Genomic DNA, 19,552 nt, shown 5'->3' on the forward strand with positions numbered 1-19,552 from the left:
ATTCAAGTGTGTCAGCAATTCCGGTTGCATATTTTAAGAAGCAAAAACGTTAACCTTATGCTAATATAACCCATATGTCCTTTTAATATCTGTGTTTTTGTCTATACGTAATGTGTTGTCGATTTATAATAATGATTTCAATAAGATCGATCACTAGAGGTTGCCCGCGGCTATGTTCTTGGTTGTTATAGCTGCAAAATGGCTACCATTCTTTAAGAGCTGCAGTCGGATAATAGTAGCCTATGTGTTAATCCAAGGTGTCACCTCACCTCAAATTTCATCGAAACCGATCTAGCCGTTCGAAAGTGAAGAGGTAACAAACATACACACATAAACACATACTATTTATGCACACACACACTCACATAAAATTGATGGCGAAAAATTCACTGTCGAATTTAAAAAATTTAAAATACTTTTTTAGAAACTAGAGCGCTTATCTCGCAAAAACGCAAAAATAATAAACGTTGTACTGTGAAAAATATGTTTACACTGTAACGTACTTGTATGTCTAAAATCAAGGTATTCTACTCTTCTTTAAAAAAGATTTCGAAATATTTTTTTGGCTTTTAAACCACTTCCATATTTGTTTTTTTTACCCAATCATAAGATAAGCTTCAGAAATATTTAACATTTACTGCAGAAGCAGATACATAAAATTCTGTTTTATTAACGCAAAAATTCATACATCTTTTTACCATACATATTAAATAAATCGGAATATGTATGCCTATACCCATCTAGGAAGAAGTTACAACCACCATAAAGTGATTAATTAAAACTCTCACATCGAATATTTAGCTAACATCCTTACGTAACCATCCAAGACCACACAAGTCGTCCTAATAGGCAAAGTTAGAACAAGTATATTATCCCATCTAATATTATAAATGCGAAAGTAACTCTGTCCGTCTGTCTGTCTTTTACGCTTTCACGTCTAAACCACTCAACAGATTTTAATGAAATTTGGTGCAGAGATAGAGTTGACCTTGAGAAAGAACATAGGATAGTTTTTAACCCGGACTTTTGAAGAGTTCTCTTGGAAACGCGATATAACCGACCTCGACGCGGGTGAAAAGCTAGTATATTATCTACGGATGTAATATATACTTCACTGCTTATATGTAAGTAATGTGACCACTTACTAGTTACACCAACATTGTAATATGTTTAAGTACTTCGCAGTATCAAGTCTGATATCAGAGTAATGAACCAGGTCTCTATGAGTTGGTCCTGACCGGTTTCAACTGGTTTTGACCCCTTTTACAAATTGACATTTAATATCGCATTTTCAAAACTCGAATTTCTAGATCGCGATTTCAAAACCTCCTGATACAGATATTAGTAATGTTATAATTATTTCTACTGATTGAAGGACTCGAGAAGTTATCGAAAAGAGTTTTAAACATAACTCGATAAATGACGGGAAGTTTATTCGTTAATTAAAATGGCTATTAATTACTGATTGCTAGGACCATAAGCAACAAACTGTTTAAGCCAATCTTAAACGGAAGATCTTTCAAGTGAATGTATTTGTATACGACATCGTGTAACCGGCATGAGTTTCCGGCAACAGATATATTGTCTGTAGTCCTAGAGACCTACCGGCCACCATCACCACGTTTTAACGTAGTATAGTATTGAATATGTAGAAAAGAGATGCCGTTATTTACAGTGTAGAGCGCTATCTCTCTCTTCTACAACTACAATTACGTCACTTTAAAAGGTGGTGGTAGGTTTCTGTTCACTTCAAAAGATCAACACACCAAAGAGATCCTGTTTCTGAGGTCAAATAGGCGTGTGTCGATATCTCTTGATAACGCAGAAACATGAGTCTTTAGGACATTGTACGAATTTTAATGTCCTGTTTTCTAGTTTCGTAAATCTTGTAGAAAGTAAGGCAGCGATGTGATGAATAAAAATTAGATTGAGATGAATCTTGCTTTAAATAAAGATAATATGGAAATCGACCAAAATGTTACGTCTACCTTAAGGCTCACTGCAATTTAATAGCAGACCATTGACTGAAAGGGTATTAGCATGTATTCCACCATGCGTAAAGGTTACAAATAAAATAATTGTGTTCAATAAACATTAGTAAATCTAAAATTTGGAATTCCTGACAAAAGAAGAAAAATAAAAAGAAATTGGTATTTTTCGAATTTCAGTATAAATTTGATAAAATATTTTTACAGTCGAATTTTAGCTTTAAGTCGCAAATAAACCTGACTGAATTTCCTCATTGTAAACGATAAGGAATTGTAACGACAAAATTCGCTCGGTATGGTCCTCTACTCTACCCACAGCGGCACCTAATACTGATCATTCAGAAAGAAGGATAATTATCTTATTTTTCTAATAATGAAAACTTACCAAACGATCAGTAGCCATGTCGAAGATGAGGATCTTGGGTGGGCAGACACGTCTGAAGTCATCGATACTGGTGACGACGCCCGCGTCCAGCACCCAGAGCCTGTTGCAGCGGTCGGCGCGCACGCGGTACACGGAGATGAGGCCGGTGCAGTTGATGTCGCCGCGACCAGCCGTGTGCCAGGACCAGTCGGGGTAAGCCTGGAAAATGAACATATTCGTTAGGTTACTATGTTTTGGGTTATAGGGAATTTAACAAAATAAAATTACACGAAACATTGGTACGTACTCTTTTATCTCGTAAACAAAAAAATGAACGGGATGCAGTCACTTAAAATCTCGCGTGACGTCACTTACCAGTACGTTTTTTTATTAGCAAGTGCTGTTTTTTATTTAATGATATGATAATATGAAACTTATTCCATATTTTTTGGAAATCTTTCTGATGGACTCAACAGATTTATATTATTAGATTTAGTCAAACAAGAATACATCTGGGTTTTTCGCAAAAATCAAGTAAAAAGCTCTACATTTTTATTCTCATAGTTTTTTGATAATAACTCTCAATTATAATACTGAAAGTGAAAAAATATGCTTTTCAACATAATTATGTACGTATATCAACATCGTTATCATATTTTGTTTATTTGCGCCATGGTTGTGCAACAATCGTTAAATAGACTTTTAGTATCACCTCATAAAAAAAAACTTACATAGAATTACTGCTCTATTTATTTATGCTTAATTAAGTGAGGTAATCGATTCAGTAGATTTGATGAAACAAAAGTCGTGACTAGAGCTGCGAAAATTAAAAGTATCGATTACAATTTTATCTATATACTAGCTGACCCAGCAAACGTTATTTTGCCTAATAAATTATTTCTAAAAAAGATTCGTCCAAAAAATAAAAAAATATTTTTTTGTGTGGGCAACCCTTGTCACTTAGGGGTTTGAAAATTAGATGTTGTTCTATTCTCAGTCCTACCCAATATGTATACAAAATTTCATAAGAATCGGTCGAACCGTTTCGGAGGAGTACGGTAACTAACATCGTGACACGGGAATTTTATATATTAGATATACCTACTAGCTGTTGCCCGCGACTTCGTCCGCGTGGTTAGAAGATATGAGTTATGTTTATATCTGCCCTGTTTTTCCACATTTTCTAATGTATCTTCGCTAATATTAGTCGCAGCGTGATGGTTTATAGCCTAAAACCTTCCTCGATGAGTGGTCTATTCAACACAAAAAGATTTTTTCAATTTGAACCAGTAGTTTCTGATATTATCGCGTTCAAACAAACAAACAAACAGTCAAATAAACTCTTCAGTTTTATATATTAGTACAGAAGTATAGATTTATACCTTGTGGACTTATGTTATATGTTTAATAATTTACTTTGTTCATATTTAGTAGTCGTTCACAGTACTGCTGATCGATTTGTTTCCCATAAACGTATCGTTTGAATGAGAAAACGTCTCATTTATCGACGTGGCAGTTTTCCGATGCCGCATACAAATAAGTTCGTTGACAAAGGAGGAATAATGTCGGTGGCATCGCTTCGTGAATATAATCACATAAATAACTATTGATAAGTTCTACAAAGTATTTTATTCGAATAAAATGTAGTTCTTGGAGTTCACCTTCAATATTCGCATTGTTTGCGTAAGTCCTACATGGGCACTTACATTTTACTTTTCAAAACTATTTTTTTGCCGTATCCAAAAACAACAGAAATACTTTGTTGAAAATAGAACTTTAAAGTCATGAGCTTTAGATTGTTTTTTGTTTATATTTGTTGTTGTTGTCTTGCAATAATTATGCAAATATCAATTTATCTTGCGTAAGTTATCTATACTGTGTCGTCGTATTCGAAAGCTGTGTTTGTGCTTTAATTCTATAACAGTCCGCGGACCGCATATTTATGCAAGTCCTAATGTAATGCCGTAGCCTAGACACACTCTCACTTGCATTTGAAATTCAAGACAAAAGATGCATATATTAATGTTACATTCGCATTTGGACAGAACAATACGAAAATGACTTTTTATATATAATCAGATAGGAATCCTTACGTTTAATTAATTTGGAAACTGTTAGATAGTTTTTTTTAATTCTAACGGTAACCGCTCTCAGGAATTTAATCCTTGTGTCGCGGGGGGGGGGGGGGGGGTTTACAAACATTCAAGTCACATACACACCCAGACTTAGGACAAGCGTTCCTGTAAACAAACGCTTATATAGGGGATCAAACCCTCGAGACGCCCCACATATTGGGTTTGCCGTGGTGATCTCAACCACTCGTCTATCCGTGCAGAAAGTGTACATGAACGATGTTGATTAGCGTTAAGTGTCTATTCGCCTCCACATTCCGGTTGAGTATAACAAATACAGCGCCAGATTTTTGTATGCGTCCTTCTTGCTTATAGCTCATAAGTTTCTATCCATTCAACAAACGTCCTTAAAGTGCACATAACAATGTTCGTAGAGCCGTGAGAGTGGCACATCTAAATGTCCACAGACACAGCTAGCCAAGGCTAAACCGCAAGTCCGCCTGCCCTTCACGCTTTCCCGTTTCTCACGTGTTTCGAACATTGTATTGTAACTTTACGCATACTACTAATACTTGAACCTACCACGACAATTAAAGTCAGGCTGTTGTTTGTGAAAGCGGGACAGTGCAGTGACGGGGTATAGCGGCGTTTCTTTCCCACAACTGCTAGAGGGTAGTGGTAGTGGCAGATCTCTTCGTCATCATTATCATCATCATCAGTCCATATTCGTCCAAAGCTGGACATAAACCTCCCCTATCGCACGTCATCGAGATCTATCTTCGGTTGCTCGCATCCAGCTCCTGCCATCTTGCGCAGATCATCACTCAACCGTGCCGGAGGACGTCCTACACTACGTTTGCTGAGACGAGGTCTCCACTCGAGAACTCGTTTTCCCCAACGCTTATCGGCTCTTCGGCTAATATGGCCAGCCCATTGCCACTTCAGCTTGGTAATCCGTCAGATCTCTTACTAACACGGAACTTTTATTAAAATCACTGAATTCCCAACCACATGCTTGACATAGCTTTGGTCGATACATATGGTTATAACTGCCTTCTAAGCAGCATAACCAGTTGAGACTCTGGTTAGTAATAGGTATGACAGGAAAAAATTGATCTGTTTTTCATACCGGAAAACTAGAGCGACTTTTCTAAATTTTTTGTTATTTATCGCGATGCGATAAGCATGTATGATTACTTCAAGTTTTGCATTAGCTTGTTCCATAAGTTGAATATAAAATAGTGGTGATTCTATGTAAGTGTGATTGAGTTTAACACACGTGTGACGAAACAATAGTTCCTCTTATTACTGCGACCTACTGCTACAGGATGTGTTTCTTATTAAGAACTGCCAGCTATAAAATATTGCTCAAAATCCATTTTAAACTTTAACACAATTAGTGAAAACATATTTTACCATTTTCATTTTTCTAGGTCGGCCGATTAGTCAAGCTTAATTCCTTACATAGAATTATTACGTTTTAATTACAGTATTTATGTTTGGTAATGAACTGCCATAATAATACATCAAACTGGTAATAGACAAGCACAATTCTTTATCATAATTACTCTTTTATATAGCCAGTTTCAATAAAACAGTTGACAGGCACAGATAATGAATCCATTCTTACATACATATTTAGACTAAACTTACGCAAGATACTAATTTGACATTTTTATGTCAGGTCAGGCCACCTTTTCAACAAGAGTTATACGTAATTTATTGATTGACCTGTTGGTCCAATGGTTAGTGACCCTGACTGCTATACTGGAGGTCGTGGTCGTGGGTTCGATTCCCGCCCAGGACAATTTTTTGTATGAGCGCAATCGTTATGTATGGATTTAAATCAAAATCCATTTATTCAAAATAGGCTACAAAGTAGCACTTATTTAGAAATGTATAAGTATGTTTATCAGTTGTCTTAACTTTGAAGTTGTCGAAATTTAATATATAGAGCGGCGTTTCTTTTACACAATTGCAATAACTACTTTACTAATACCATAAAAGTGTATCTAATGTAATAATAATGTGTCTGTTTGATTGACTGAACCACCTTCAGCACCTTTATCCGATAACGAGTTCAGTTTAAAAGCCTCATTTTGAAATGAACTACATAATTACCACCTAGAGCAATCAATAAAATCGGTATTTTTAATTGACTTGTACATCGATGTTGAGCAATTTACTTCAAAATATTACACGATAATTGCCTATATCCTTGAAAACGCCTTTACCTGCATTATAAGCACATTATTTAAAGGCTAATAAGACAGATTCATCTATCAATCAACTACAAAAAAATAAGTGGAATATTTTTTTTGTTAATTTTTAGTTATAAGGACATAAAGAAAGCTATAATTTAAGTGGGTCAGCTAGTACTAAGGACCTACACAACGCACACAAACACAGTTTTCGAAGGCGACAAGCGCTTTATAAGATTGTGCAACTTTCAAGTTGAAATCCGAATATTGCAACTCGCCTCAACAGAATGCGTTCCAAACGTGTGATCGCATTTTGTTTTTTGTTGTTCAATTCATAAATTCTAGAGTAATTCCGTCGTACGCGAGAATACTTTACAAATCCTATTTAGTTATGGCCGGTCGCGATTAATTGTAGAAATATGCCAAGATCTTAAGCGCAGTGTCATTTGGAGCAAGAAATGCCTAGGGAGTACTAGGAAATAAGGTTTTAAATTAATAACAAGTGAGTATTTATAGACAGCAAGCTGTTTCATGAGAGTTATTATTTATTTTTTGGGATTTATACAAAAAGTATGGTTAAGTAATTCAATTATAACCACACTAGATGGCGCTTTGAAATGAGAGCCAAATTTTAGATCACATTATGGTTTGTTTACGAATGTTATCTTTCTTTTTGAACTTGTGTATAGAAGCGCTTTGTTTCATACAATTCTGAGAGCTAATAATATTAACAAAATCGTATAAACAGCTTTATGAAATTCGACACTTAAGAATTTTAATAGCTATCGAAATAACAATGTACGTAATTAATGCATGCGTGTCTACTGTTTATGCATGCACATAATTCACGTTTATTTGAAAACGGATCAATCTTGTTCTTCCTACGATTTGGCATGAGTTCAAATTTTACATGAATTTATGATATTTTAATCATTATTTATGATGATTATTGATTCGTTTTTAATGATTCATTATTTAAATTGATATCCGCTATTAAACACCTTTTTAGGTACGTAACATCTATATCTAAAAAAGGCATAACCCTTATTCATAATTATCGCATTTATTTTATGTACTTTGACTAATAGTTCTATCATTGTATCTTTACTGCAAAATCTATTTAGATTTGAACAAAGCGCCGTGAAATAGCTTAGACCTAACCAACCGTTAGTATACAAAGCACGACTTAGCTTATAAAACTTTGTTACTTAATAATGGTTTGCATAAAGTAGTTCAACTTAGATTCTGTCTGAGATACTTGGTAAAATTAACTTAGTAACAACGAGTCACAGCCTCGATACATAAATATACATGTTAAAAGTGTTTAAGGACAGTCAACTTAAGAGAAGCAATAGGGCTTTATCTACACGTATTTATTACAAAGAAGTAAAGTTTGTGATGTTATATCCTCGTAAGGCCCAACGACCTAATTGAATGACAAGAAAATATTGACACTGCGGCCCAGGACACTTTTTTACGAGGATATTGCATCTCAGAATTGACTGAACCGCTTTTGATTGTTTATATTTAAATATAAATGGGTTTCTTTTATTACTAATAAAACAATCAAAATCGGTTCAGTAGGTCCTGAGATACGCATAGCCTTTATACGAGTGTACCCAAAAAATGCCGCGGCAGAAGGCCCGGGTAAGCTAGTACCGGTAAAATTCCATATTATCCCAATGAGTTTGAAATTATAACATCAATTTCAACTATACTTATACATAATGGCATTCCCACTTTATGTTGAACAAATGTCCTCACTTTATTTATAGTTTGAATTGTTTAAATCGTTGTTTTTGTTTTACGCTCGTGTTTTGTTTTAATGCCAATATAAATTACTTTACTTCCTTAATTGCCGCTTATACAAAGAACAATTTAGAGCATTTTTAAGGTCTGTTAATTTTTCACGATAACTATAATGAAATAAAGGCGAAAATGAAATATAAATGATATGTATTACGCATTTGCTTACTTACTCATATTTATTTCAATATTTTAGCAATTGGCTATTTAGTTTATTTTTTTGGTGTGTACAATCTTTTATTCGATTGAATTTAAAACTTGTCACATAAATCATATCCTGTTACCATGGAACTCGAGAATCATTGCATCATAATTGCAATAACGATTAACTTATTAAACATAAATAATTAATGAGTAGACGACTATAACCTTGCCTCAAGGGAATGTACAAGGATCTAAATACTAACTCGTGTAGTTGCGTAAAACTAAGGTTTCCTAAAACAATTAAATAAAACCTAATTTTATTTTTATAATCTAAAAATGTAGAAAATGGACCGTGTGTGTTGGCTAAAATCCTCTCTAAAGTCCTTCAATTTGCTTCAGTTTATAATTGAGAATAACAAATTCATAATTGTTATTTCTCGTTAAAATTTCAGTCTATCAGCTAACGGTGTCACTGACTCCATGATTGACGTTGATTTGACTCGATCTTGTCTCGTTTAATACGAAACATTCGGAGCGAGATGATACGATGCCGTAACATAGATTGATGACACCAGTTTCAATTTCGTAAGAATGTTACAAGAAGTCCCTTGATAAATGTTCCACGCAATTATTGTGTATCTTGGTAATTGTAAATGTGGCCTCTCGAAACGGTTGGTCGGGAACAACGTGATATGCCACAAATACCGCGGCACTCGTTGAGGCCAACGTAGCTTTAATGTATGTTTAAACCATGTCGGAAATTTGTCCAAATGTTAAATTAAATAACCAAATTGCTTGTATTGAAATCGACTATCAACTGTTTTGCCTTAGTATCTATTAACTCAAATAACAGCAAATAACCTATTAAAGTAATTAAACAGAATTAACAAACTCCTGTTTTCAATCCTGTCCATTAATCAAACCGTAGGGATATTCTCAAAAGACCCTTTTATAATACGACAACCGTCAATTATTAATTTTCAAGTAGTACTAAATAGAAATCATAAAAAATCTCACCTGAAGAACAGGACTGACGCCCGGCGGTAAGCTACGAGGTATCCAAGCGAGGGTAGCGGGTACCCCGGCCCTCAGACGCGGTATACCCAGGTAGAGCCGGTCCCAGCCGATCTCGAGTCCCGTTGGGACCGTGTTCTCAGGCTGGAATTTCTCCAGCAGTACCGGGTCTGGGGGGAAGTCGAACTGCAGCAAACTCCATTGGTTCACCACTTCGAGAGTCGCACTCGCTGCGGCTAAGCAAGCCAATAGCACTGTAATGTGCCTCCTCATAATGACGGTCTGTAACAAAATTAATTAATTAATATTAAATAGTGCACTCGGTATTTTAGTTGAAAGGTAGGGTGCATAGCCAAGAGACGTTGGTTGGAGTCCTGTCTGAATTTTGATTTGTTTACTATTCTATTTTAGTTAATTGCAAATATTAAGTAGTATAGTAGAGGATCGTCAAAGATTCCATTAAGGCGTTTCAAGACGAGTACGACCTTTAGCAATGAAGAATACGACGATGAAGAAGAATAAGCAAATATTAAAATATTGTTTATTTGTACAACAATATTAATTGTAGCTCGCGTGATCAATACAAGAATAAGACTTAACAAGCAAATTCATTACCCTGAATAGTAAACGTCGGTTTCCGGAATAATAGTAAATTAAATAAAACCTGACAGCCTGAATTACCACGTTTAGTTTAATAATAATGTTATATTCTAAACTTGAAAATAACCTGTAATAGAGATATAATCTCGCACGAATCATTTTAATCATTATTTCAGACTATATTTGTTACAGTCAATTTACATTTCAAAATAAATTCGTGTTTAACTTGGCTAACTTTGTGTTGTTTTTCGACTCTATCTTTTATCACATCAATCTACATAAAATATTGCAACGTTCGTCTACAATTACGATAATTGAAAACAATGATATTGTTACATCGTTTCAGCATTGACATTGGATTCGTTGTTGCTTAATTTTTTGTGGGCGTTAGGCCGTTGACGAGCTGACCTGTTGCCCGCGATTTTTTTATTGCCTAACACTTTCGTCAACTTGCCCACACTTATTTGTTTAACTTTGCAATTTTCTTTATCAATGAGGTACCTACAATATTTTAACGCAGGACTATTGCTTTAAAGAACGAGACAGCACTCTGAGCGGGGGTAGAGCGGCATCTCTGTCCCACAAAAGTAAACATGCTATGAGAGGTCATAGTAGAGTCAGGCTTCTGAAATCACATACTTTTAAGTTTACTATTCGCACCGCATGTATATTGTTTGTGTTTAATATAATTTTCAATTCACACATCTATTGTTCGACTAACTTCGGACATGGTAGAGAGAATACAAAGACATGATAATGACCTAGCGAGCACGCGACCGACTTTTACTTTTAGTTCAAGGACGCTTCCGCCAAAATTATTGGAGTCACGCTTCTTACTGCGGCTTATTTATGTTCATTAATCATGTCTATGTAACCGTGACTTTGAGAGACGGCGGCAGTTCTTGAATATGACAATAAGGGCCAGTATATGAACACATATGTATGACTGGAATATGTAAATTTTGTTTTGACTTTACCATGTTTGATCTACTATTTTCGACTGGTTTGGAAGGTTATCAAAAACTTACATAATAAAAGTTTGTTTGTAGAAAAAATAAATGTACTTGCATAGTATAGGCAATGTTTATAGCGTCTCAATAATTTAACGGTAAAAAACGAAAAAGATAACTTGAAGAAAATAATTTAAAGCATTTCTTTCATTAAAAATGTGCTTCTCTATCACGACATTATTTAGTTCCAATACAAAGCTTGCTCTAAGAATTATCAGTCGTAAACTGTGTCAATAACTTGCAACAGCTGTGATCGTACGACAATCATATTTATAAAACAGGATTTTGGCTTTACAACAAGTGTGGATTCGTTCTGAGCACATCGTTCAGAACAACGCATCCCTTTAAAGTCAATACAGAAAAATTGACGGTGAAAGTGTTTATTCGTATTTATTTATTACGAGATTTAATTGACCATCTGTTCTACTGGTCTAGTAACTAGACATGTATTCTAGACTATTGTTATATTGTTTCTGCTCTGGTGCACACATACTCAAGTATTACTCAATTAAAACCGTTAATTTAGGTTTATAGTCATTATGCTGCAACTGTCATTTTAAGTAGGTGATAGGTATTAGTAAGATAGATAATTTACGTATAGGCACAGACAATATTGTCTTAAATTTCAGCTTACTAGCTTATTGGGAAGTAGTTCTTATGAGCACACACATATCATTGTGCAATTTTTAAGGTACCTTCAAACCCGATGACAATAAAATTTTCAACTATAAAAACGGCTCAACCGATTTTGATAAAATTTGAATAGAGTGTCAATTAAAAATGTAGGCATTTAGATTTTTTTAATTTATAATTCGGATCTCTCTTACACACAGGTAAAAATCCTACTTTAATACCGGCAGTAGACCCTGTGAAACTCAAGCCACGAACATACGATACTGTTGATGCTTCGTATTTACCAGTAATTAACATTGTTTAAGTTTTTACTAACCTACATACTCTCTCGTCCGTACACTTTACTATAATTATAACAATTTAAACACAATTTTGTAGGTACTGCTATTTTTAATAATACCACACATTTACAACAATAATTTCACTGACCCAAACCATAATTGTGCTAGAATTCATTATGATAATTATACAATAATTATTTTCTAATCCATTCTTAAATTTACATTAATAGCACATCTATTGAAAAATGTTAATATTTATAAATTTAAGCTAGAGTGATTTTCTCATTATCTTTGGTGGAACGATAGGACAATCGCAATAAAAGAAAATGGTTATAAAAACCCGTACAATAATCCCGGTCAAGTGCGAGCCAGATTTGCGATAGAGAGGGTTCCGCAAACTAATCTATTTATGCGATGTTTCGTAACCAACTTTCGGTGATATTGTTAAAAACAAAAAAGTTTAACAATGATATCGTAAATAACTTCTTACTAACTTAATCGTAAATCTCCTGTGAAGTTAATATCTATGACATAATCAAATCATTAAACATACAATCGAACTAGTTTCGTGTCATAAATTAATCACTTGTTGACTAGGTTAACTTTCCATTTTGATTTCACTACCAAGCGAAATCATTCTATAATACATTTAAGTACCTGCTGCTCTTGAAGGTATCAAGAGTGTACGCAGCAGTGTTATATTTTAAGAGTTCCGAATCTAAAGCTCAATAAAAGGATTATCATCACTGAGGCACCGCTGCCTGTTCGTCTTTCTGTCTATTAAGTAAAATATCAGAGATAATGTATTTCTATTGACGCCATAACAACAAGTACTGATATAATATCGAGCCTAAGCAACATTTGTTCACAAATGAAGTGGGCGCCCAACTCCAAATTTGTTTGCTATCCAACCGATTTGTTTTCAGCCTATTTGTGTCTCCAACTTGATGAGCTTTTTTCATCGTATAAACAAAACACCATCAGACCAGTCTAATCTCACTCATTGTTTATTACACAGCCATTGTATATAGTTATCAAGTTACGAGTAAAGCATTAGATTGTATCAAGTGCAATTTTCATGTCAGTATGCCACTCAAAATGTCAACGTAGCGAGTAGATTTGTTATGTTCTAGAGAATATAGCGAAGTGTTGACATCTAACGTTAGAACAATGAGCGTGCACTTTATGTTCCAGTAGTTTGGCGATTCATAATAATAGCTTATAGCTCCTGTTATGTTCTTGTTGAAATTGTTTACGAGAATTTTAAAGGTTACTGTTAAGTTTTATGGCTTTAGGCTAGATAGAAATAACTATTAAGTGTCTATGTGCTGATTGTAATTGAGCGGTGATTTGTGACGAATATTATTGCTGTCGATAAGTTCGTCAGGTGGTGTCGAAGTGAGATAGCACTACATGATGCAGAGCGCCTTTTCTTTTGTTTAAATTGTGAATCCAAATACAGAAGGTGATGGTAGGCTGTAGTTGTAAAATTTCTAGTTTAATATTTGTGACTTAAAGTATAAATTACATTCTTTTTTCTATATACTAGTCTATGTTATTACCAAACTGGAGAATTTGTTTGTTTATTTCTAAAAACGCGCTAATCTCAGAAACCAAAATCCGGTAAAAAACATGTCTGTAAGATTGTAGGACATATATTATATCGTCACTATAATAAATATGAAGGAAACAAATAGTTACAAAACGTGGAACAGTTTAAAAATCCTAACTTCACTTATCTTCATAACCGCGGATGAAGTCGCGTGAACTAGCTTATAGTTTAGTATTTATAATATATGAACGGTATGCAGAATATAAAATCAATAGCTTCGAGGTCTTGTGCAGGCAATCGACTGTTAATGTCACTGCACTTTCTTGAAAACACTATTAACTTGAAGGATAACGTTCTCTGTACGAGCGTAGTGATCAACACTTTGCTCACGACGAACAATTTAAATATATGTAAATTAAAATAGACGAATTATATCACCTTGTTGGAAGAGTAACGGAACGGAAGTAAGTTGGAATAATAGCAGAAGAAGCAAAGTAATAACTCTAGTAGTGATCAATACAGAATCAGCGAAATAATTATGGAGGGTGAATGAGATGGGCAAACCACATTTGATAGATAGAGGGATAGAAGGAATGCACAAGTCAAGCGAAATCAAGCGTCACGAAGTGAGGCCTACTTCTAGTAGAGGGTTATTTGAGGGTAATGACGATGATGCTAAGTTGCTCCTTCAGAACCCTACCTCCAAAGGCTGTTTTTAAAAGATCGCTGAGAGGCTGAAAGATTATGGCAACATGATACTATTTGTTAGAACGACCGGAATCAAGACAAAAAAACAATTGCCAATCACCATTTTAGTTCACCTTAATTCAATGTTTGTTTGTCAGCGGTGTTGTGAGCGAATAAGGTCAGTTTAAATAACGTACGTATGTGTGTCACAGCACAATGCTACGAGTGCAGGTGAACGTGTCCCATCCTGCGGTAATGGATTGTATCGGTCTTACGACATCCACAGGAAACTGGGCTAGTACAACTCAGATCGAATAGCTTTTGAATTGTGAACAATTTTGTTTGTAGAGCTAGCAACGAGAGACAATTAACGCTGTCAAATGAACGTAGATTTTTTTTCAGTATTTTAAATAGTCAGTATTCGGGGAAACGAAAGAATAAAGCATCGGAAGTCTACAAGGAATTGGCCAGATACCAATATTGAGAGAAATTTCTGGGATTTTGTAAATCAGAATTTGTCAAACGACTTTTTTGCTAACCTTACCAAGTTCACCCTGCATCCGGGACCACGTATCAACAAAAATATGTAGCAACAAAATGACAGATAAATAAAGTTATTTAAATGTCTACAAGGTTATAGTGCGTTCACTGACAGCCCAAGGAAGTGGGCTTGTAAAAAAGAAGTCGACGATCAAAACATTAAAAGTGGATATCCTTATGTCATTTGGCAAAAGGAAGGACATAATATCATTTCACACATGATAAGCACTTTCGTATAATTCAAGTGATAGTACTCAAGTTAACCTTGAAAACTACTTTTTAAAGATTTTTATATGTATTATTTTAATGGGCGTTTCTAATTAAAGTTTTATTGACAAAGATACCCAGACACAGGAAAAGCATTCAGGGTCCCAATGCTGCTATTTAAAATGGCCGATGAATGAATTAAATTTGGCTTAAAATAACAATTTTCGTTTAACTGAAGCATTTTTCTACATAGTAATTGGAAATTCAGTGTGGGAAGCTAAACTCAAGGTCAATACAATTAAGTTCCAATTATTGTATTGGCAAAATGTTTAAAAAGAATAGGAATAATTTCAAATTTAATTCCATTACCATTCTTTCATCGGCCATCGTAAAATAGCAGAATCTGGGCCCTGGAATCACACAAACATTTAACCAGCGTATATTTTTTGTTTAAAAAAACAAAGCAATCATATAATTCAGGAACTGAAATCTATCTATTTCGACAATCGTAGTCTAACGCTATAAAGTCGCAGATACAATACAGATCGCAAACTTATAGTCTTTTCAAAGACTAGACCAGTTCTCAAACAAACCTGTTTTCTTTACACAAGCGTTGCATGACATTGTACTTAGTCAAATACAAACTGTTAGTAATTCACTTTCATTTCAACAACTCCCGAACAAAGGAATTGTTCCTGGTCTGTCCATATACCAACGATCACTTAAATATATGTTTAAAGAAAATTCAGACTGAGAATAAGCATTTACGGATGACAACACTGATTTTGATTTCGATTCCTTATGCAGGGATCTAATACGACGCGCGTTTAATAGTGTGGTGTTAAATAGAGTTAAATGTCGACTAGACATGACTATGTGTGGAGTATATTATTATTATAAGTATGGATTTTTTTAGAGGTTCTCCAAAGAATTTACATTTTGGTACTGTGCATATAGAATCATAACTGTAAAGTTTTAAAAGTGCCTGGAACACGGCCTACTTGAAATAAAATCTTTTGATTTTGATTTAGTGTCGGGATTTTTGCTGATTGCCGATGATGCACATATGTTGTAAAACTGTATTTGATCAATTTTATTAAGTCAAATAGCAAAAACAATATTGATCTAGGTTAATACAGAATGGCTTGAAGCAATTTGCAAGAAGTCCGTCTTTAAATATAATTAAGTTTAATATTAACTATGACATTTGCATTAATAACCTCGGGTCATAATTAGTTGACCTTACAGGTGACTTAATATGTTTTAAATCATGTAGGAAGAAATTGCAGTTTTTAATCAACCACTATCACTTTCTTGTTATCCTTGAGTTTATTTATAGCTGAGTTATTAAGACCTGAGTTATAAATAAGCATTCCTGATATTCATAACCTTTGTTTTTTTTTTTAATATCATTATCACAATAACGAAACACAGAACTAATAATAACAAAATGTAAAAAAATAAACAATTCTTTGTTCTTGTCACAAAATATAATAGAAGCATACTAAACAAATGTTTACCACAAGCGGGAAATGAACGCGTACTCCATTATAGTAATATCTACCATAATCTGCTCCAAGACATTTAAAACAACGCGACTGCCAGACATAAGAAAAACTCATATAAAAAATGAATGCCAATAAATCGTGGCACTTGAATGCAATAACAATTCTCATTCTACAATCGCAATAGCAATTAGTACACCTCGTAAGTACGTTACGTAGGTCTCATTTAGTACCGCTATACAGGTTAGGTTTGAACTGGTCTAGTCTGACCAAACCGTGGTCATTGCGGTCAATGCTTACATTTACCGTCCAACTTCGTTTATACAACGAGTTTATAACACAAGTTAAGAAGTATGAACAACTTTCTTCGAGAAAAACAGGATATTTTCGAAAACTTTGGCTTACCATAAAATTTGTCGTCGGACCAGTAAAATAAAACATCTTCATATCAAAACACAGTTGCGGTATCTTCAATATGGCCGAGTTTTTTTTCATCCCCTTAAGCATAAAGGTACTCAATTATTATAAATGTTTATTTATAATAATTGCTTGCAGAGGCGGTACAAATGTATTATTTACATCATTAAGCCCGATTGTAGTTTTGAAGGTTATATTTTGAAATTGTACCTTCTTGTTTATTTTCATTGCGAGAATAAGTTCCTGATTATTGGCATATTAAGGAGCATTTCATTTATTAACATTACTACTATTTGTATTTTTTTGGTAGTAATTTTCGTTATTTTTTCATTCATGATTAGTCGTTTTGCAATTGAAATATTTTTTTGCATGGCTAATAAGTATATATGCCGGCAGCAACATGCGTATGTGCTATTATAGCCGGCTAGAATACCAATGAACTCTTGGAGGCCTAAGTAATTAAGCACACTAATTTCGTAATTTAAATACTTCAGCCATTATACCTGATTAATTTCGGTGAAGGAAGCAACAGATTAGGCAGAATAGTTTCCAGAAATATTGAATACTACGTTTTAAGAAATCTCATCAATATTAAACGAATCATCTAATTTAAAACAAGCTGAAAGATAAACCATCATCTACTGAAATGCGTCACAAACGCATTGAAATCTTGCATCAAATACTTTTGTACGTAAGAACACGTGTTATTATCATGTAAAGCACATTGTTATGATTATATCATTGCGGTTAATAGTGCAAACAGGGAGGAACGTGAACTAGGCCGGCAGGCGCAGGCGCGAGAGTGAAACCGGACTTGATATCAAAACGCCTCCATCTGTAACGACACACACCGCATACACGAATACCTTTATTCATTTACCAATGGAAAAAAGAGACAGTCGCTTAATGTAAACGATAAATCATGTTCCAATCTAGTTAATACTTCATACATGTTGATTATGACATTGACATTCGTAACTAAAACTGGACTGAAAATTAAAGCCGTGCAATTACGAGCGATTAAATCTAATTATGTGTGTGAAGTGTTGCATATATTTATGAGCTTGATTTTCGTAGATATACATATATCAAGTGTACGTTAAATTGGGAATGAGTGAAACTCGGTAATCATGTGTTTAGGTTAGTTATTGCTTTGATGGCACGCTATCGGTAACATTGTTTGACGATTATAGACGTTACGTCGCGGTCGCGAACGCCCGCTTGTGGAATGTCGACAGCAGATAATTGGCGATCGAAGCCTATGTGGTCATCGGAAGTTGATGCTCAAGTAATTATGTAATTTCGTAGTGAATTAGCGAACTATTTAGGTAGCTGTCACGCAACATTTGCTTATCAAGGTGTACGTTTTGGCAGAACGTTTAAATCGTTTTAAAAGATCCATTGCAGTCTTACTTTTACACATTTGCTATTTAAATGTTTTCCAACTGTGTTTGAAGCGACCACGACGTCATGTATTATTGCATTGTACTGTTTGTGGATTGTGGTATTATATGATTGCGCTGTCACATTTATTGCTTTCCCAAAACACAAGACAAAGGTGCCGCTTTGCTACAATTTGAACAAGATCTCTTTAGAAGTGTGCAGTTTTATCCTAACGGCTGCCTCAAACGATGATAAACGCGTATGCGAACTGTTACACCGATAAAAAAATACGAAGATAGACCAAAACACAGGTAGTGAAACGTGCGGAAGGCTTATAACGGCAGTTGTTGGTATAAAGTGTCAACTGGATTGTTATCACGAATTCAGCAACATATCAACAAAATCAGTCATTACAAAAAAGGATTTGAATTCTTAATATAAAAAACAGATGATAAGATTATATAAGTTGCTTTTGTCGAGAGTTTAATGTTTATAAACAAATTAATAAAATTAGAGGTCGGCGTCATGTATAGCACCAATGATGAGAATCGCGTGATTTCACACACCTTTTATAAGTGGAGCAGGTATTTCGTAACACATTCTTTACCACGCCCTTGTCGTCTGAATGTGATTGCAGATCCAAAAATTAATCTCAATTTCATATTAATGTTCAAGTAATGTTAATGCATAACCCATTTCGCCCAGGTCCGTCCACAGTTTTAGCTGTTATCGTTCAGAATACTAAGTGTAAAATATATTTTTTTTTCATATTAAAATTTAAATTATTGCATTATTATGTGATGGGGAACTGTCTAACTCTACTTTTGTAAATGCCTGAATTGTACGAAAAATGTTTGTTAAAAATGACATAATAAATTAACATAAACAAAATTCTCATCGACCTCTCAATTTCACACTTAAGTTGAACTCAAAGTGCGAATATTCAAATGGATCGACAAACCGGTAACATACATATGTATCAGTGTATACGCTGTTGTGACGTCACAACCTCGCCAGCCACTTTCACTAGGGCTGTCACTACAACAAGCGCACGAACAATACGGTTATAGTTATAACTGATGCAGTTACGCGTAACTATTATCTAACTATGAAGCTTATGAGATCGATATGTTATGGTTTTTATATTA

The 19,552-nt window shown here is 34.5% G+C and overlaps 1 protein-coding gene across 4 annotated transcripts in view; it reads right to left on the reverse strand.

The window, feature by feature from the left end:
• Positions 1 to 19,552, reverse strand: part of LOC113492138 (protein yellow-like) — a 40,149-nt gene that overhangs the window by 15,655 nt on the left and 4,942 nt on the right. For all 4 annotated transcript variants that reach the window (XM_026869469.1, XM_026869470.1, XM_026869471.1 and 1 more), the window contains exons 2-3: positions 9,593 to 9,871; positions 2,374 to 2,571 (exon numbers count right to left, since the gene is read on the reverse strand). In XM_026869469.1, the coding sequence (XP_026725270.1) occupies positions 2,374 to 2,571; positions 9,593 to 9,862 (468 nt within the window). In that variant the 5' untranslated portion in view covers positions 9,863 to 9,871. The remainder of the gene's footprint in view (positions 1 to 2,373; positions 2,572 to 9,592; positions 9,872 to 19,552) is intronic.

Source organism: Trichoplusia ni, chromosome 3, assembly GCF_003590095.1.
Source record: "Trichoplusia ni isolate ovarian cell line Hi5 chromosome 3, tn1, whole genome shotgun sequence".
Classification (NCBI taxonomy): Eukaryota; Metazoa; Arthropoda; class Insecta; order Lepidoptera; family Noctuidae; genus Trichoplusia; species Trichoplusia ni.